Source organism: Cyprinodon tularosa, unplaced genomic scaffold, assembly GCF_016077235.1.
Source record: "Cyprinodon tularosa strain WSP-4 unplaced genomic scaffold, ASM1607723v1 ctg455, whole genome shotgun sequence".
NCBI classification, from domain to species: domain Eukaryota; kingdom Metazoa; phylum Chordata; class Actinopteri; order Cyprinodontiformes; family Cyprinodontidae; genus Cyprinodon; species Cyprinodon tularosa.
This window is the reverse complement of record NW_024039180.1, coordinates 669,807-690,706: the sequence shown is the minus strand read 5'-3', so window position 1 is coordinate 690,706 and position 20,900 is coordinate 669,807. Positions and strand designations below refer to the sequence as shown.

General features: G+C 41.1%; 1 protein-coding gene across 1 annotated transcript; it reads left to right on the top strand.

Moving 5' to 3' along the window:
- Positions 1-209: 209 nt before the first annotated feature.
- On the top strand, positions 210-20,629 carry ccndbp1 (cyclin D-type binding-protein 1). Its single transcript, XM_038300744.1, has 11 exons — positions 210-376; positions 1,678-1,737; positions 2,044-2,123; positions 3,386-3,467; positions 3,556-3,652; positions 5,453-5,526; positions 10,655-10,731; positions 11,524-11,783; positions 14,935-14,995; positions 16,373-16,419; positions 20,381-20,629. Exons 1-11 carry the CDS (start codon positions 289-291, stop codon positions 20,487-20,489), a joined length of 1,035 nt encoding a protein of 344 aa, XP_038156672.1. The 5' UTR covers positions 210-288; the 3' UTR covers positions 20,490-20,629.
- Positions 20,630-20,900: the final 271 nt, after the last annotated feature.

Below are 20,900 nucleotides of genomic sequence, written 5' to 3'. Positions count from 1 at the left end.
AAAATTAGCAAAAAAACTAAAAAATTTAATAGCTTTTTTTCTAAAACGTAAACTGAGAAATAGAAATAAAATTATGAATATTTTAATATTCTTTCCATCATGACATACAAGTTTTTTCTGGATTTATTCACTAAAGAAAAAAGAAAGCGTGATTATGTTTCCTGACTGGCCAGGTTCTCAGGGGCGTGTTTCACTAATTATCTTCCCCCGGATCAACATTCCGCCCCTCGACAGTTCCATAACATGGCTACTAGCATTTTTTGCTAGGAGCTGTTTGTTTTCGGGATCATGAGTTCTGGAAACTGTGATGGATCTTTGTCAGTGTCTTTACGAAACGTCATAAACTCCATTCAGTGCATCAGAGACCGAGTCAGAGGTAAATATTAAAGTTTATTTATGGCGCAGGAGTGAAAAATAGTAGGCTAATGTGCAGCTAGCCATGAAGGCTGCATGACGAGCTAACTATTCAAGTAAAAACAAGTCCTGTTTGTCTTTATGGTTATTCGTTCTTCTTCCTATTATTGTCATTATTTACTACAAAGCTGGTTTTCTAAATAGATTTTATTGATCTATTCTTAGCAGAAATACTTGAAGACTTGTCACTCATTACATGGCTGGACTATTTTTATTTGAAATAAAAGCGTTGGATTTGCTTTATGTTTATGTGAATTAAGATATTTTAGTGGCCACCAAATAAATTACCGTCAAGGACAATTTAAAAACGGACAACAGGTTTAGATATATGGTTTATTGAAGGTTTAGATATTCAAGGACTACAGGTGTCATCTCAAGGTACTTTACAGTTCACCAATTCATTCAGTTAAACTGATTCAAAGTTTTCTATCTAATAAAAACCAGTTGATTGTATTTACATATTGACTCTAATGCAATCCCTCAAACTAAGCATGCTTGTAGCGACAGTGGAGAGGAAAAACTCCCTTTGAACAGGAAGAAACCTCCAGCAGAACCAGGCTCAGTGTGAGCGGTCATCTGCTGAGGCCCACTGGGGTTCAAGGAGACAGAAGCAGACATAGAAAAAGAAGCATAGATACAAAAGGCAAATGTAAAAGGCGTCCAGGAAACACACAACCAGGCAGACGAGCTCCGAGCCAGCTCCCATGTCAGAGGATGAAGAGAAAACATCCAGTTAGTCACAGTCAGAGAAACAGGACTGCACTGGAAAACAGGCCAAGCTCCAACATCTAGAAACAAAAGTGTTGATGGCAGCAGTACAGCTGATGTTTCACATGACAGCCAGTTAATGCCTCTAAGGTTGTTGTACCAAAAAAAAAAGTGTTTCTTTTACTCTCAGAGTGTTTTTCATGAATTTCTTATAGAAGCAGTTTTGTTATTTTTTTTTATATATTCTGGCAAGTTGGTGTTTGTTGTTATTACATTGAAATTCATTGTTGCCATCAAAATAGAAATAACTTTTTAATGTTGCAAAGGTAATAAGGTCTTGTCTTGGATTCCAACAAGATTTAGATTTTCAAAGTATTTCACTGAGGGCCTATAAAGGGTTAAAATATGAAAACAAAAAGAAATAAATTAATATTTGAAAGCATGTGTCGATAGAAACTAGTTTCTGCTGAGTTCTTCAGAAGCAGAGTGACCGTGTTTGGAGGATGGTCGTTACTGGTTACATCAAGTTTGTCTCTGTTTTGATTTTCCCCACAGATGGAGAATCCAATGAATCAGACGGAGCTTTTAATCTGTCTAACTTCTGGGACACTTTGAGTTGAGTCATCTGAACAAATCTGCCATTTCATTTTCATCCTGCTGGTTTGGTCACCTTTTCCTTTATTCTGCATAAAGGAAAGCATAAGATAACACAAACTATGGTGACATTTATGTAATGATGTTTATCCAGAATACATTTTTTGTTCTGTTTTTTAAGCACATTTTCATTCAGCATAAGCTTATTGTTAAACAATTTAACTACACCTCTACTAACGAATCATCAGTCTCTACAATATACCAATCAACTTTTATATATCAATTTATTGATTGAGTAGAAAATAACTGTGTGTTCCTTTCCCTCAGACCAGGCAGTGAAGGCGGTGTCCCAGGAAGCTACTAAACTCAGCCTGGCCTTCTCTCGGCCCCCCCCGCCATCCGCACAGGTCCGTTTATTGTTGGAAACATGAACAACCAGGTTCCTGATACCCAGTCCTGCAAACAAACATAAAAAGCACAACACACTTCCTCTAGCAACAACTCAAACTCTCCGATGGAGCTAATATTAGTCGTTCTAATCCAGGGGTCGGCAACCCAAACTGTTGAAAGAGCCAATTGGACCAAAAACACACAAAAAAACAAATCAGTCTGGAGCCGCTAAAATGTAAAAGTCTTCTATAAACCTTGTATGGCAGCACGGGTTCTAGGTGTATTAGCTCACTATATAAATGTACTCGGCAGCTTAAAGGAATAGTACACCCAAAACATGATTAGCCTTCATTTTCTACTCACCCCCATGCTGAACAACACTCTGGAGTACTTTTTTGATATCTCAAATGCATCTGGAGATCTGGGAGGCTTCTTGCTGTCTGCTGACATTCAAATAATGGAGGTCTATGGCGCCCGAGACAGAAAGGTCCATAAAAGTCCACAAAAAACGTGTCAATATTCCTCCATACTGCTCGTCCAATGTATTCCAAGTGTCCTGAGTGGGTAGCGTCCAGAATTTACTCGAAACGAAGTCATTTAGAATGTTTTTAGAGCATAAACAGTAGTGTATAGGATTTCCTGAAAGCGCGTTCACGAGTCTACGGAAACCGCGGCACACCAAACCAGATGAAAGTGCGCATTCAGCGTCTGCTCTGCCGATAATGCAAGCGTAGAAGAAGAAATGTGCTGTTTACCTGTGCAAAGAAAGAAACAACGAAAGAAAAATGTCTGAGGACTTCAGTGTTGAGGAAGAGCATGAGTTCTTTGCCGAGCTGAATGCGCACTTTCGTCTGGTTTGGTCTGCCGCGGTTTCCGTAGACTCGTGAACGTGATCCATGGTCAGACAGACACCCGCCGCTTTGTTTGCCTGGCGCCGCGCCGCGCTGAAACATGTGTTGTAGGCTACAACCACGGATCTCTATGGCTACAACGCAAATTTTCGTTGCAAGAAATGTTTACATTTATTATTTAGAATGTTTCCAGCATTAGAAAACACAATGAATGAATGTCTGAACTCCTGAACACCATCTTTAAATTAAGCAAACAAAAAAAAAATTTTTTTTATAATTTTTGAAAAAGCTCCATGGAGCCCTAAGGGGGGCGGTAAGCAGCCGCATGTGGCAACGGCTTCAGCAGCACGTTTAGCATCTAAACGTTCTGTGAAAACCTCATGATTGTTTCTGTCCTGAACTGGATTGAAGTTTTTTATGTGTTGCAGGATGGAGAAAAGCTTTTAGAGTCTCTGTTGAAGAGCACCCTGACGCTGTCCACCATATTCTACTGGCTACCCAAGAGCCAAGGTGACTCCTAAACCCAAGATAATCTGACTCATTCTAGCGCAGTACAGTCAATCTGAGTGATGGAGGTGGACTTCTCTCTGTCTCTCAGGTGTGACGCTGCGGCGACGGGTCAGAGACGCCACTGTGGAGGTGCTGGAGGGCGTCACGCAGCTTCTGGAGGTCCTACTCAGCTCACCACTGCCAAGGTGCTCACCTCGCTCTCACAGACAATGGGGGGTTAAAGGAATAGTACACCCAAAACATGATTAGCCTTCATTTTCTACTCACCCCCATGCTGAACAACACTCTGGAGTACTTTTTTGATATCTCAAATGCATCTGGAGATCTGGGAGGCTTCTTGCTGTCTGCTGACATTCAAATAATGGAGGTCTATGGCGCTCGAGGCAGAAAGGTCCATAAAAGTCCACAAAAAACGTGTCAATATTCCTCCATACTGCTCGTCCAATGTATTCCAAGTGTCCTGAGTGAGTAGCATCCAGAATTTACTCGAAACAAAGTCATTTAGAATGTTTTTAGAGCATAAACAGTAGTGTATAGGATTTCCTAAAAGCGCGTTCACGAGTCTACGGAAACCGCGGCAGACCAAACCAGATGAAAGTGCGCATTCAGCGTCTGCTCTGCCGGTAATGCAAGCGTAGAAGAAGAAATGTGCTGTTTACCTGTGCAAAGAAAGAAACAACGAAAGAAAAATGTCTGAGGACTTCAGTGTTGAGGAAGAGCATGAGTTCTTTGCCGAGCTGAATGCGCACTTTCATCTGGTTTGGTCTGCCGCGGTTTCCGTAGACTCGTGAACGCGCTTTTAGGAAATCCTATACACTACTGTTTATGCTCTAAAAACATTCTAAATTACTTTGTTTCGAGTAAATTCTGGACGCTACCCACTCAGGACACTTGGAATACATTGGACGAGCAGTATGGAGGAATATTGACACGTTTTTTGTGGACTTTTATGGACCTTTCTGCCTCGGGCGCCATAGACCTTCATTATTTGAATGTCAGCAGACAGCAAGAAGCGTTCCAGATCTCCAGATGCATTTGAGATATCAAAAAAGTACTCCAGAGTGTTGTTCAGCATGGGGGTAAGTAGAAAATGAAGGCTAATCATGTTTTGGGTGTACTATTCCTTTAAAGCAGCTCCATCTGCTCTGCTCTTGGCAGCTGTTTAGTGAGGAAGGCTGTTTGCATCATTTTCTTTCTGCTGGATTCATGAAGCAGATTTCTCTGAATGAACACGTCCAGCAGGTCGGAGGAACTATGATTCGTATTGGCGCCTGAAGCCTGGTTTATGCTTTTGGCCCCGATACCTGGCTGTGCAGTATTGGCCGATACCATCTGTTTGAAATTGATGTGTGTATATTTGAAGAACTGCATACTACTTGGATGTAAAATAATTTCCATCATGGCTTTGTCAAGCTGCTGCCTACCTTTGTGAAGCAGGAAAAAAAAAATTAATACAAAGAGAATCCAGTAGAACTTTTTATTGCCTACCTGGAATGGGTGACAACAGTTGAAGAAAGTTGTGGCTCTTTAAATGGTATCAGTGTTTGTTGGTACTCGCTGATACCGATATGATCGTTTTAGTGCTGGATCGAGGCCCCGTCGATGCTGGTATCTGTATCGATGCAACACTAATTTTAAATCATGATATTAAAATAATAAGTACTGTAAAAACAGTAAATAAACTAAGAAGCAATTTGCAACTAACCTTAATTCAGATAAGTTGAGTGATAAATGAGTGGAAAAGGATGACATAACAAGAAATTTAAAATAAAAACGGAACAGCTGAAACGTTGATATTCCTTTTAGGCTGCTCCAAAATTCTTAATTATTTCAATGATAAACAGCAAAAGATGAGACATTTTTTTTAGCAGATGCATCATGTTGACACAATCCCAGATTGTCTGGGATGCAGTATGTATATATATATATATATATATATATATGTATGTACAATTATTCAATGTCAATAAAACTTCTCTCTGCAGCCTGAGCCGGGAACAGCTGACATCCACTGGAGGAGTTTGGTCTGCCTGTGATCAGTTCGATCAGTTACCGAAAGGTAAGATGAAACTAAAGACTAACCTCAGCTTCCAATTAACACAGGATCCATCTTTAGTATTTAGATTATGTTGACTGAACATTCCCTCAATGCAAACCGGATCTAAAGATAAGTAGACATTTCTTTAAAGGTGCAGTAGGAGAAATGCCAAAATCTGCTGGCAAAACATGTTCGCTTTTATTATCCTTGTACCTGCGGTTTGGATTACGTACATGAAAAAAAACGCCTTCCATCCAGAGGCTGCTGTTGAACGGGATTCCTTTAATGGCAGAGCTCCGCCGGTGTACAGGGGTCTGAGCGGCTCCGACAGAAATAATAATTGAAGGCAGGATGGTAATCTGGATGAACTGATTGCACAAAAGATGGACTTTCTCACTTAAAAATAGATTCAAACTACTTTTTACCCGCTCAGGGTTCCCGCGGGTCCTTAAAAAGTCTTAAAAGGCATTGAATTCAAAAAAATAAAACTAAGGCCTTAATTGGTATTAAAATGTCTTAAATCAGTCTTTTGTAGGTCTTATTTTTTAAAACATCATAAATAGGATTATTTTTATTACGATTTATTTTAGGGATGCACGATATAATCGGCCCCCTATCGGTATCGGCCTTAAAACTGAATATCGGACATCGGCCACCCCACCGATATTTAACCCGATATTTGATCAGCTTCTGAGTTTCTAAAGTCTAAAAAAAATAAATAAAAATACTACTACTTCTTCTTCCTCAAAAACTTCTTTTTTACAGACTTAAAAACTTCTAAAGACGAGGGAAAAAATATTGATAGATTAAAATATCCCAATATCTTCATATACTGATATATTGCCATTTAAAAACACCATATCAATCTCTTTTACTAATGAAATATTGCTATATGTCATCGTTATGCTACGAAATCCCCCGAAAATTTACCAAATGTTGCCATATTTTTATATGTTGATATATTGACGCGGTATCGATCTATTTTACTAACAAAATCTCACAAGAATTTGCAAAATATCACGAGAGTTTGTAACAGAACGATGAAATTTCACCAGATTTTGAAAGTAAAATAGATCGATACCGCGTTTTTAAAAATCTACTTGATATCAGCATATGAAAATATATTTGAGTTTATTATTTTTCAAAGTGTCAGAAATGGATAACAAAACTGCTATTTTCAATGACTACTTATTTTTGTCCAGCTTTAACATCGGTATCAATATCGGTTATCGGCTACATGAGTTTTAAAATATCGGCATATCGGATATCGGCCAAAATCCCAATATTGTGCATCCCTAATTTATTTTTGTAATCTAAATAAAACATTAAAGTTGACAATTTTTTTTTTTTTATTATTCTAAAGAAAAAAAAAAAACTGCTCGCCATTATTGGTTCCGTCCCGATAGCGGACATTTGGGAGACTTTTTGTCTGGAAAATATGAGCAAGTGTACATGTAACGAAAATGGTCTCCAGCCAAGAGTTTTCTCCATGGCTAAAACCAGGGAACATACATGAGGCTCAGTGACTTAGCACTGGTTATGTTGTGGCTTTAAAACTGATTAGTTTTGTTCCCTGCTAAAACAAAGTTTGTGAATTCAGTTAAATAATTGTTAAAATATATCTGTCATTTGTGTGTTTTTAGCTTTCTTCCTGTATGGGAAACTTTTCTTGTGTTTCTTGTGAATTTGGTCTTAAATTTTTATTTCAAGTGGCATTAAAAAGTCCTAAAAAGTCTTGAATTTAGCTTTCCTTATGCTGTAGGAACCCTGCCGCTGATCACAGCAAATATAGCTGCTATTGTTAGAGGCAAAGAAAGGATAGAGTAGCTCCACCCAACGCGAATTACACTCACTTTTCCTCCGTGCAGCCAGAGCAGCAAAGATAGGGTGACCAGACATCCTCTTTTTCCCGGACATGTTCTATTTTTCAGACCTAAAAAAATGTCTGGGGGGAATTTGGTCGACTACAGTGCAGCACATAGTCGAAAGAGGGAGCCAGCGGGGGACGGAGCGACTGAACCTGACCCGGTAACGGTAGCCTGGACACCTGCATCTCTGTGCTTCCCCCCGCCTGCTTTACTGGTCCCCAGCTCCCCCCCCCCCCCCAAAAAAAATCCTCCTTTTCAGAAAACCAAATCTGGTCAATCTAGCAAAGATGCTTTAGCCACACATCAGAACTAAACTTGTACAACCATCAAAAATGGAGCAGCACTTAAGGTGGCGGCTTAAAGGAATAGTACACCCAAAACATGATTAGCCTTCATTTTCTACTCACCCCCATGCTGAACAACGCTCTGGAGTACTTTTTTGATATCTCAAATGGATCTGGAGATCTGGGAGGCTTCTTGCTGTCTGCTGACATTCAAATAATGGAGGTCTATGGCGCCCGAGGCAGAAAGGTCCATAAAAGTCCACAAAAAACGTGTCAATATTCCTCCATACTGCTCGTCCAATGTATTCCAAGTGTCCTGAGTGGGTAGCATCCAGAATTTACTCGAAACGAAGTCATTTAGAATGTTTTTAGAGCATAAACAGTAGTGTATAGGATTTCCTGAAAGCGCGTTCACGACGCTACGGAAGCCGGCAGACCAAGCCAGATGAAAGTGCGCATTCAGCGTCTGCTCTGCCGATAATGCAAGCGTAGAAGAAGAAATGTGCTGTTTACCTGTGCAAAGAAAGAAACAACGAAAGAAAAATGTCTGAGGACTTCAGTGTTGAGGAAGAGCATGAGTTCTTTGCCGAGCTGAATGCGCACTTTCATCTGGTTTGGTCTGCCGCGGTTTCCGTAGACTCGTGAACGCGCTTTCAGGAAATCCTATACACTACTGTTTATGCTCTAAAAACATTCTAAATGACTTCGTTTCGAGTAAATTCTGGATGCTACCCACTCAGGACACTTGGAATACATTGGACGAGCAGTATGGAGGAATATTGACACGTTTTTTGTGGACTTTTATGGACCTTTCTGCCTCGGGCGCCATAGACCTCCATTATTTGAATGTCAGCAGACAGCAAGAAGCCTCCCAGATCTCCAGATGCATTTGAGATATCAAAAAAGTACTCCAGAGTGTTGTTCAGCATGGGGGTGAGTAGAAAATGAAGGCTAATCATGTTTTGGGTGTACTATTCCTTTAAGGGAGGGGAATTAAGAGGTTATCAACGAAAAAAAAAAAATATAATAATTCAACGAAACTAAACTAAAATAAACTACTCAAATAAAAAGATGAAAAACCGGTGGTTTAAAAGCATAATCAATAAAATGGTGCAATCATGTCACAATTCAGCCTAGATTTTATGTTTGAGAACCAAAGTTTATCTTAAAGAATTCTAAATGTGTTCAAATTAGCTTTTTTCTTTTACTAATTTAGAGAAATTACAATCGATTCACAAAGCAAATAAATCTAAGAGAGGAATTAAACAATAAACACACGTCAAACAAGGCTTTATTTAATGATTTGCTAAAATTAGAAATCAATAATCTCTAGTTAATTAATTATTAGCTTCATGTCTTTGTTCCCAATGAAATATCCAAGCGGTGGAACTAGTTTAGCTTCTTAAGCTAGGTTTAGTTTTAAAAAAACAAACAATGGATCTAGCAGCTAGCAAACTTGTTTAAAAGGACTTCTTTAGTTATGTGGCAATGGAATAAATGAGCATATCAGAAAATGTGACGCATTAGTGTTTAAACCTTCAGTGAAATAAAGTTTGTTGCAGCTTAAAGGAAAAGTCCGGTCAGCAAGGAGTGACTAATGGATCATCATCTATACCTAAAACTAATATGTTTGTGGGGATTTAATGTATTGTGTCCAGGAGCGGCCATTTTTGCCCTGACATAGTAGCCCCTCCCTCCTGCCATCTTCCAGCAGTGACGTCACGGTGCGGTAAGCCTAGCGCCATCCTCCCCGCTTTACAAGCTAAATCAATGGGAACTACTAGACACATCTGCAATCAACAACAATTATTGAAGATTTCCAGAGGACTTCACCATTGAAATTCACCAGAGCTATAGTGAAACTGACAATGCCCACGTGCATGGCAGCTGGATGCTGGAATACATCGGGTAAAAGTGGAAAAAAGAGTTATTCCACCTTTCTGATTCCTGATCCTCCACGGACGGGTTGGTCGTTGAATCGCCAACTTGAAGAGGGAGGATTTGCCATCGAACTTCTGGCCAGAGAAAAAACCCGTAATATGTAGCCAACATTTGGAAGAAGAATGTTTTCAAGAAGACTTGGATAATAGCGCGTTGTGTAGGGCTGCAACAACGAATCGATAAAATCGATAAAAATAGATTTTTAAAAGCGTTGGCAACGGAATTTTATCATCGATTAGTTGTGTCGCGCGATTAATGCGTCATCCGCGGCCGCCGTCATCACAGGGCTATTTTTATCTCTATGGTTCAGTATTTTCTCAAGTAGCAACTTGAACTGCTATACTTTCCTGTCTTAAAAGGCAGAACTCTTCTAGTCTAAAAAAACCTCATTTGTTGAAATTGTTTGAACCCCTTAGGGGGTTTAAAAAACAAAAATGTCTTTTTTTGCGCTTTATAAAACAAAGTAGCCTATATTTTGTGGATGTACAGCTACATTTCTCATGTAAGTTTGCGTAGTTTTAACTCAAACATTTATTTTTCATATTGCACCAGTACAGTTAATGAGCAACCTGTACTTGTGTGCTTGTTTGTTCTGTCTAAAATGTTTATTTTGGAATAAAGAGGTTAATATAAAAAGTATTTTTTGTCCGATTCATCGATTAATCGAAAAAATAATCGGCCGATTCATCGATTTTTAAAATAATCGTTAGTTGCAGCACTAGCGTTGTGACAAACTCCAGATACAGCACTGGGACTTGATCAACAGCCGATACCGCACCGTGACGTCACAAACCAGTAGGTGGCAGTAGTGTTCTTTGACAAACATGGATGCCTCCAGTAAAGCACATTCACATGAAAATTACTGATCATTTATTGAACAGTATGGAATAAACAGCGGCTCAGACTATGTCAGCATGGGGCACCATGTGGTCACCATTAGCTTCTCGTTGGTTTGCTTTACATCATAATAAACACTTTTTGAAAGCCTAAAAAAAAAGGAAGCCTAAAGAAAAGACCAGACTAGATTAAAATGGCTTTATGTTTGTTTACTGACAGAAAATAAGGGAGCTCTGCTGGTGGTTCTGTCCTCTCAGACTGGAGTTGTAAAGGATGCTATCGAGGAATTGGAGCAGGTAAGCGCTTTGACAGTTTTTGTTTTTTTTTATTATCAGTCGGCCATTTTTGCTCCTACCGGTTGGTAGATATTTGGGGTCGATATTTGTGCTTTTTTATTGTATCGGTATCGGCTGATTCATTCAGTGCTTTAAAATCAGGTGAGGTGAATGAATCGCTGCTCCCTCCATCTGCTCCATTGTTGGTGTTCGGTTTGATTCTCGAACGCTACTGAATTAGTTATCTTTTAATTAGGTAATGGGCGCGTTTCAGAATGGGAAGCACTCTGTAAAACAGGCCATTTGCTGAAAGAACAAGCTACTGACAGATCTCCATTTTATTGGTTTGTTTACATACATATGTACGTAAATCGCATTTATTGTTTTGGCCGTTTACCAATTATTATAAAGGCGCAATAAACTTTTTTTATTTTAAAGGATTCACTAAAAATATTCGTTAAATATTAATGAATAATTGATAAATGAATCAATTATAAATACAATTGATAGCTGCATATCCTATTTATTTATTGTGTTTGTTGTGTTTTGTTTTTGATAAACGTGTAACATTTATTATCTAAACGTGAACGGAGGAAGAGAAAACATGATAGGCTTCAGGAATTGACCCTAAAAGAAAGTAGAAGCTTCTTCCTGGTTAGTTAGACTGACAGAGTAATCTGCGTCGGCCTTGAAGACGTTGATTCGGTGGACTTGTAGTCGCCGTTCTAAAGACACTATTGCTTCAGTAAACTGGATTTCCTGCTCAGTAACTGGGAATATTGGTTCTTTCCTGGGATGTTTTAATGAACACAGGCCCTATCTGAAGCCCAGGACCCGTTCAATGACGTTCTGGACGATGACCAGGATGAAGGCAACCCTCGAGGCAACCGGGACATGTACTGGTCAGAGAGGGACCGGCAGGTGATGGGCCCATGTCAGGGGTTAATGAAGGCAGCCGCAGGATGCCTGAGGAAACTGGCGTCAGCCGTCAAAGCCAATGGTGACTCTGCTGCTCCTCAGAACGTCGCCCAGCTGGATGACCTGGCAGACATGAGCCGGGAGATCAGCCCCAGGTAGGCGCTCTCTGCTCTGCTTTCATGGTTTAATGGTTTGAAATGAAAAAGGAAAAGTAGCAGAGAAAATTAGGACTTTTAACTTAGTGTTTCTTAGCTTTCCTACCACTCTGAAGGTTTTTCTTCAATGCTGCGTTCACACCGGGCCCCTTATAACACTTCCACCTGTGCACATTGAGGTAAAAAAAACATTATTGGAGGAGCTTCCTTGGTCTTTTCCATCGCAGGTCTCTGATGGTCAGTGGCAGATTCTCTTTGAAAAGTGAGAAAATCTTAGACTTAAGATATGCTGGCGAAGGTTCTCAGTCATTCAGGTCATAGTCATTCCAAACAAAAAGGAAAACAATCCACTGGAATTGATATTTTCCATTTGATGTCATCAAATCCGTCCAGGCTTGGACTGGGAAAGATTTTCGGCCCTTCAATTTTCCATCTACGTACTAGGGATGGGACGATTTATGAAAACCGTCCGAACCGTTCGGTTCGACTGTCTCGGTTCGGTTCGGGTGTGTTTCGTTCGGTTCATGCGCTGCTCCTTTTTCTCATAGAGGAAGCGTTTACACTCCAGAGCAGAAGGTGGCGGTACTGCGACCAAAGCCAACCACCAGTAGTAAACAAGAAGATGAAGCAAAGCAGCGTAGCCGGGTGTAGCAGAAAAAAAATCAGGTGTTGTGGAGAATTGTGTCGGAATGGCGAGTGGGAAAGAACAGGAGTTGGAAGACGTGCCAGCAGCACTTTATAGGTCTGCTGTATGGGACCACTTTGCATTTAGAGTGACCTACGATGACGGCGGAAAGAAAGCTGTGGATAAAAGTGCAAAAGTGTGCAAGCATTGTGCAACACGTTTTGTTTATGCTAACAGCAACATGACCAACATGTCATGCTAACCCCGAAATCCCTCACTGCAAAAACGCTCTGAAAATTAGTAAAAATGTCTTTAAACAAGTGTATTTACCTTAAATTTGAGCAGGAAAATAAGATGATCTGCCAATGGAATGAGCATTTTTACCCTTAAAATAAGATAAATTAGATATTATGCACTTGAAGTAAGAGAATATAGTTGTTTTTTTCTTATTTTAAATGGAAACTGTCTTATTCCTTTGGCAAAAAGTCTTAATTACCTGCTCAATTCAAGAAGAAATGCACTTGTTTTAGGAAAAATTTACTTACTTAGATTTACATTTTTTGCAGTGCTCATACTCCGTCAGCGCTCCGCCCCGCTGCGCTCCAGACCGCCTGCACAAAGCAAAGCCTGCAGCCTCCACTGTGGCTCCCGTCCGCTCCGCTCTGAGTTCCTTGGAGATGGTAGAGAGCATGAGCGAGATGATTAAATTCAAAGCAGCAAAACATGCGGAAATGATCCAGGGTTTCCGCGGATCATTTAAAATAATTACAATCCATTATTTTTTGGGGGATTTTTTCATTAATTCCATAAATTTTTATGGGATTTCGGTGTAACAATCAACATGTATCGAATCGAACCGAAAACCGTGACCAGAAACCGTGAATCGAACCGAACCGTGGATTTTGTGAACCGTTCCACCCCTACTACTTATGGACTAGCAGGGTTCCAGATGTCACTAACTCATGTGTCCCGCCCAAATAATGTTCATAAACCAGTCCACCAGCTGCTCCACCTCCTCTCTGTAGTCCAGGTCGTTGTCGTCTCTGATGAGGCCCGCCACCGTGGTGTCGTCTGCAAACTTCCCCATGTGATCGGTGGTGAACCTGGGGACGCAGTCGTGTGTCATCAGTGTGAACAGCAGGGGGCTCAGGACGCAGCCCTGAGGGGAGCCTGTGCTTAGTAGGGATGGGAATCGAAAACCGGTTCCTGTTAAGAACCGGTTCCGTATTTTCCGATTCCATGGCATCGTCTGGCAGCTCGCTGAACGATTCTTTTTTCGATTCCCGCAGCACCAGAACCTAGAGCGCCGGCTCTGGGGAGCACGACTTACGTCACGTTTTTTACGTAAGTTACGCAAGTTGGAAGAACTATTCGAGGAGGAAGACAACGAGCTGCGGTCACTCTGTGAATCAAAGCCCCGTCTTTCCTTAGCCCAGAGGGTAGATCAGGAAATCCAGCTCTATAAAAGCTTGCCCTCCATCCCCTGCAGGGATAGCGCCACACTGTGGTGGTGGAACAAGCAAGATACGCTGCCCTTGCTATCTGGACTGGCTGAAAACTACCTCTGTGTGCAGGCTTCCTCCACCCCATCTGAGAGGGTGTTCTCCACGGCTGGAGACACCATAAGCGCTAAAAGATCCCGTATCCTTCCAGAAAAAGCAGATATGCTCATCTTTCTGCAAAAGAACTGTTAATTTTCCCTACTACTGTTTTATAATTAGTATTTTTTGTGATTTAAAATAGGTTATTATCCCATCATTTGTTATTAGACATTGTTGGTTATTAAGTTTGTTCTTGTATTCATTTTTCATTTAAACACAGATGTTACTCCAGTTTCACATTTCCTGTGGACATCTTGATCTTGTTGAGTTTGTAAGATTGCGCAATAGTTAAGTAAACAAAGTTGATGCTGATAATCAAACTGTTTGTTCTCCTTTTTCCCCCAAATTGGAATCGAAAAACGAATCGATAAAGAATCGAATCGTTTCATAGAATTGAAAAGGGAATCGGAATCGTGAAAATCTTTTCAATTCCCAACCCTAGTGCTTAGACTGATGACATCAGAGGTGTTCTGTCCGACCCGGACTGACTGAGATCTGTTTGGCGTATCAAATATCTCTTCCTCGCTAAAGTGGCTCTCAATTCTCTCCATCTTTTTGGTATACAACCCACATGCATGGTGCATTTGCGTTCCCGCGGAAAAAACGATTTAACCATGCATGGTATTTGCCGATTCTAAAGGCTTAGAGGAGATGCGCCGTAAATTCAACCGACATACCAGGAAGCTACCTGTACCATTGCTTCCAGTGTGTGCGTGTCGCACACTGGATCTCCTCATCCATGGTGTGAATGCAGCATTACTGCTCAGTCCAATGAAGATGCATCTATTCAATTTATTTCTATAGCACCAATTCACAAAACACGTCATCACAAGGCACTTTACAGTTCAACCAGATCATCCATTCAAATTGATTCAAAGTTTTCTATTTAATCTCTTTCTCCCAACGTTGATGTTTTCCTTCTCAGTGTGGATGATCTGGTGCTCTGTCTCTACCCACCCATGGACTACAGCGGAGTAGGAAACAACGTAAGCTGCTGCATTACACTCAGATACATGTGTAAAGAAAAATCCATGTTTGTTATCGTTTGTTGTTAATCTGAACAGTTTAAATTTGTCCTGCTGACTTTCATTCATCCAACAGGAGAAACTTTTCTCTCCATTCTTCGGTTCTCATCCATGTTTATATGATTTTCAGTCTCCAAGACAAAACTTTGCTCGATAACAGGTGGTCTGGAGTTTGTATTTCTCTCTGAATAGCTAACCTCTGTGTTAGCCCAGGGGTCAGAGGTCAAGATAATTTACTGGCTGGTTTCCATTTAATGACTGGAAGTATAATGACAGAATGACGTAAAATCTCTTCTCTGCTAAAGTTTTTAAACTTGAACTGAAAGGAATAGTACACCCAAAACATGATTACCCTTCATTTTCTACTCACCCCTATGCTGAACAACACTCTGGAGTACTTTTTTGATATCTCAAATGCATCTGGAGATCTGGGAGGCTTCTTGCTGTCTGCTGACATTCAAATAATGGAGGTCTATGGTGCCCGAGGCAGAAAGGTCCATAAAAGTCCACAAAAAATGTGTCAATATTCCTCCATACTGCTCGTCCAATGTATTCCAAGTGTCCTGAGTGGGTAGCGTCCAGAATTTACTCGAATCGAAGTCATCTAAAATGTTTTTAGAGCATAAACAGTAGTGTATAGGATTTCCTAAAAGCGCGTTCACGACTCTACGGAAACCGCGGCAGACCAAACCAGATGAAAGTGCGCATTCAGCTTGACAAAGAACTCATGCTCTTCCTCAACACTGAAGTCCTCAGACATTTTTCCTTCGTTGTTTCTTTCTTTGCACAGGTAAACAGCACATTTCTTCTTCTACGCTTGCATTATCGGCAGAGCAGACGCTGAATGCGCACTTTCATCTGGTTTGGTCTGCTGCGGTTTCCGTAGACTCGTGAACGCGCTTTCTGAAAATCCTATACACTACTGTTTATGCTCTAAAAACATTCTAAATGACTTCGTTTCAAGTAAATTTTGGACGCTACCCACTCAGGACACTTGGAATACATTGGACGAGCAGTATGGAGGAATATTGACACGTTTTTTGTGGACTTTTATGGACCTTTCTGCCTCGGGCGCCATAGACCTCCATTATTTGAATGTCAGCAGACAGCAAGAAGCCTCCCAGATCTCCAGATGCATTTGAGATATCAAAAAAGTACTCCAGAGTGTTGTTCAGCATGGGGGTGAGTAGAAAATGAAGGCTAATCATGTTTTGGGTGTACTATTCCTTTAAAGACACTAAAATTATGCCTCACCTCTAGGCTAGAGAGCAGCTCTGATTTAATGTATGGATTTCTTTTATTTCAAAAGGAAGATAAATATCCCATTTTTTTCCATAGGTGTCTAAACTGGCTGCGCTTTTAAAGAAATTTTTGGAAATGATCAGGTAAGAATTATTGATCCTGTCTGTTAAAATCAGGGCTACATCATATCAACCAAAGGAGTGAATGTGATACTTCTGACCGTATTGATTAGGATTAAGGCCGATCTGAGCATTAAACACATCCTCAGCACCGCAGATATGATGCCACTGCAGCTCAGTCCCACGTAGGATGAAACTCTGCTGTGCTTTACATAAAGCTGGGTGCCTGTCAGAGCTGTTTGATGGGCTGGTAGCCTGAGAAGACCTGTTGAACAGTCATTTGACTTCAGGGGAGTTTTTCCTTGGTTCTTGGAAATGTCGGAAACGGCCAATATTCTCAGCATTGCAGCTGAGTATTAAGAGGGTTTCTGCGGTTCATCAAATTATTATTTTCTGAATGAAGGCCTTAATAGGCATTAAAATTTACATTTGTTATGGTGCCATTTTAAAATGCTTTATTTAGAAAACAAAAACATAAAAAATAACAAATTTGTCAGACATATATCAGATATAACTGGTTCTGCGTGTTTTCGAGGAACTGCTTCCGGAGGATCGTAAAGCCATATGTTGTGAAAAGAAGCTTGAGGCGGAGAAAAGGCTAGAGAATGACGAAATGATCATTTCAATAAAAGTGGTTGGAAAAGGAGGAATCTGGGACATATATATACACTCACCGGCCACTTTATTAGGTACCCCATGCTAGTAACGGGTTGAACCCCCTTTTGCCTTCAGAACTGCCTCAATTCTTGGTGGCATAGATTCAACAAGGTGCTGGAAGCATTCCTCAGGGGGTTTGGTCCATATTGACATGATGGCATCACACAGTTGCCGCAGATTTGTCGGCTGCACATCCATGATGCGAATCTCCCGTTCCACCACATCCCAAAGATGCTCTATTGGATTGAGATCTGGTGACTGTGGAGGCCATTTGAGTACAGTGAACTCATTGTCATGTTCAAGAAACCAGTCTGAGATGATTCCAGCTTTATGACATGGCGCATTATCCTGCTGAAAGTAGCCATCAGAAGTTGGGTACATTGTGGTCATAAAGGGATGGACATGGTCAGCAACAATACTCAGGTAGGCTGTGGCGTTGCAACGATGCTCAATTGGTACCAAGGGGCCCAAAGAGTGCCAAGAAAATATTCCCCACACCATGACACCACCACCACCAGCCTGAACCGTTGATACAAGGCAGGATGGATCCATGCTTTCATGTTGTAGACGCCAAATTCTGACCCTACCATCCGAATGTCGCAGCAGAAAATCTTCCAATCTTCTATTGTCCAATTTCCATGAGCTTGTGCAAATTGTAGCCTCAGTTTCCTGTTCTTAGCTGAAAGGAGTGGCACCCGGTGTGGTCTTCTGCTGCTGTAGCCCATCTGCCTCAAAGTTCGACGTACTGTGCGTTCAGAGATGCTCTTCTGCCCACCTTGGTTGTAACGGGTGGTTATTTGAGTCACTGTTGCCCTTCTATCAGCTCCAACCAGTCTGGCCATTCTCCTCTGACCTCTGGCATCAACAAGGCATTTCCGCCCACAGAACTGCTGCTCACTGGATGTTTTTCCTTTTTCGGACCATTCTCTGTAAACCCTAGAGATGGTTGTGCGTGAAAATCCCAGTAGATCAGCAGTTTCTGAAATACTCAGACCAGCCCTTCTGGCACCAACAATCATGCCACGTTCAAAGTCACTCAAATCACCTTTCTTCCCCATACTGATGCTCGCTTTGAACTGCAGGAGATAGTCTTGACCATGTCTACATGCCTAAATGCACTGAGTTGCCGCCATGTGATTGGCTGCTTAGAAATTAAGTGTTAACGAGCAGTTGGACAGGTGTACCTAATAAAGTGGCCGGTGAGTATGTGTGTATATATATATATATATATATAGTTGTACTTGTTGATGGCATTAAAACTATTTCTAAAAGCAATAAGAGCATTAAAAGGCACTCCTGTATAAATCCTGAATTAGTTCTGTTTGTCTTAATAGAACAAATCTTCCATCATAGAATCAGGTTCTAACATTTCTCTGAGAGCACCCAGAACCAGAACCACCTGTTAAGAAGCTCGTACAGGTGTCGCTGCCGCCACTGTAGTTGGATTGCCCTAAAATCAGAGAGCAAATGTTTTAGCGCCTGCTTCAAGTGGCAGGGACGTCTGTCAGAGCATCTCTGTTCAATTAAAATAGCTTCATAAATTTGATTTCATTTCCTTTTTATATTAAAGCCGGGCGTACACTGTACGATATTTTTAAATTTTGCACGCAGCTACAGCTGACACTGTACGACACTGCTCACGTTGTTTGTTCTCACACTCTGCCGCCCAACGCTCTGATGCGATCTACCTGCTCACACTGCATGTCTAAAAAACCACTTCGGACTCAGCTCTGCAGTGAGATGGCGCCACTCGGACTCGCTCATCCGAAAGCCAAATGTGTAGAAGAAGAAGACGGAAGTGTCGATGCCTCCTGTTAAATATGAAGCTCACTGGAGTGAAACACGCTGCCTTGGCAATTTGTTCAATTCTGTGCTGAAAGCCCTAAAAAGAAAAGACGACGACGTATTTGGACAAAGACATGGCTGAGCTAACGAGGCTACTACGGTCTGTCAGTTTGACAGAAAGAACTCCATTTCACTCATTGCCCCCCCGCCATGTTATCTGTGTTTTCATCTGAGAGGAAGACGAAGAATCCTTGTTTGCGCACTGAGCGATTTGCCCACGACCATCTTAAAATGGCCGACTGAATTTCAAACATGCTTACTTTTCTCCCGACCTCACGATTCCTGATGGGGAGGTGGTCGTGAGAGGCTGATCGCTCCTCGTTTCCCCCTGTACCCCACACAACGCACGATCAGGCTTAAAGTCGGCCCAGTCGAAAAAAATTGTCCCGAAAAGAGCAAAAAATTGTACAGTTTACTCCCGGCTTAAAGGAATAGTACACCCAAAACATGATTAGCCTTCATTTTCTACTCACCCCCATGCTGAACAACACCCTGGAGTACTTTTTTGATATCTCAAATGCATCTGGAGATCTGGGAGGCTTCTTGCTGTCTGCTGACATTGAAATAATGGAGGTCTATGGCGCCCGAGGCAGAAAGGTCCATAAAAGTCCACAAAAAACGTGTCAATATTCCTCCATACTGCTCGTCCAATGTATCCCAAGTGTCCTGAGTGGGTAGCATCCAGAATTTACTCGAAACGAAGTCATTTAGAATGTTTTTAGAGCATAAACAGTAGTGTATAGGATTTCCTGAAAGCGCGCGCCTGCGAGTTCACGATGCTACGGAAACCGTGGCAGACCAAACCAGATGAAAGTGCGCATTCAGCTCGGCAAAGAACTCATGCTCTTCCTCAACACTGAAGTCCTCAGACATTTTTCTTTCGTTGTTTCTTTCTTTGCACAGGTAAACAGCACATTTCTTCTTCTACGCTTGCATTATCGGCAGAGCAGACGCTGAATGCGCACTTTCATCTGGTTTGGTCTGCCACGGTTTCCGTAGACTCGTGAACGCGCTTTTAGGAAATCCTATACACTACTGTTTATGCTCTAAAATCATTCTAAATGACTTCGTTTCGAGTAAATTATGGACGCTACCCACTCAGGACACTTGGAATACATTGGACGAGCAGTATGGAGGAATATTGACACGTTTTTTGTGGACTTTTATGGACCTTTCTGCCTCGGGCGCCATAGACCTCCATTATTTGAATGTCAGCAGACAGCAAGAAGCCTCCCAGATCTCCAGATGCATTTGAGATATCAAAAAAGTACTCCAGAGTGTTGTTCAGCATGGGGGTGAGTAGAAAATGAAGGCTAATCATGTTTTGGGTGTACTATTCCTTTCAGTTCCTGTGTTGTATTATTCTTTAGTTTAATATTGAGTGAGAAAATGTTTTGTTCATCGAGTCAGAATTGAATTGATTTGACACAGTTGGTCAGCGCTAGGCTGTGAACGTAGCTTTGTTTTCTGCTCTCCTCTCCAGATCCAGCCACGTGTGCAGAGAATCGGAGCTGACCTGGGTTCAGTTCTTAGAGGGAGCTGTTGACCACAACCTCCAGAAAGCCAATTCACTCATACAGCTGGACAGCTAACGTTGTTCATTCTAAGAAGGGAAGAATTTCACGATGAGACGCATCAGATGACCACATTTACAGGCTTCTTTATTTTTCTTTTAATCGATATTGAATAAAGAACAAATCTGTTTCTTAAATAAAACTAGATATCTACTTTCTTCACTGTGTGTTTTCTTGCTTTATGAGGGAAACAAACTCTTCCATACATTAGGTTAGACGGTTTGTGGACCTGGTGTCATTTAAGCAGCCTCAGTATTCAGTCAAGATGTGGATGAGTTAGATGAGTTTGGATAGATTCTAAGGATAGATTGGTTGTTTTTCCAATCATGTATTTGGTTAAAAGTTATTTTAGTTAGATTAAACAATATAATGATCAAAGTCTGAGCAAGCAACTGGTTAAAGATGTAATGGTTTTTAAGTATTATTACT

Coding starts and splice junctions, on each gene's coding strand:
- ccndbp1 (XM_038300744.1), top strand. CDS start 289: ATGAGTTCTGGAAACTGTGATGGATCTTTGTCAGTGTCTTTACGAAAC. Junction 2,124..3,385: donor CCCCCCCGCCATCCGCACAG/GTCCGTTTATTG, acceptor TATGTGTTGCAG/GATGGAGAAAAGCTTTTAGA. Junction 3,468..3,555: donor CTGGCTACCCAAGAGCCAAG/GTGACTCCTAAA, acceptor TCTGTCTCTCAG/GTGTGACGCTGCGGCGACGG.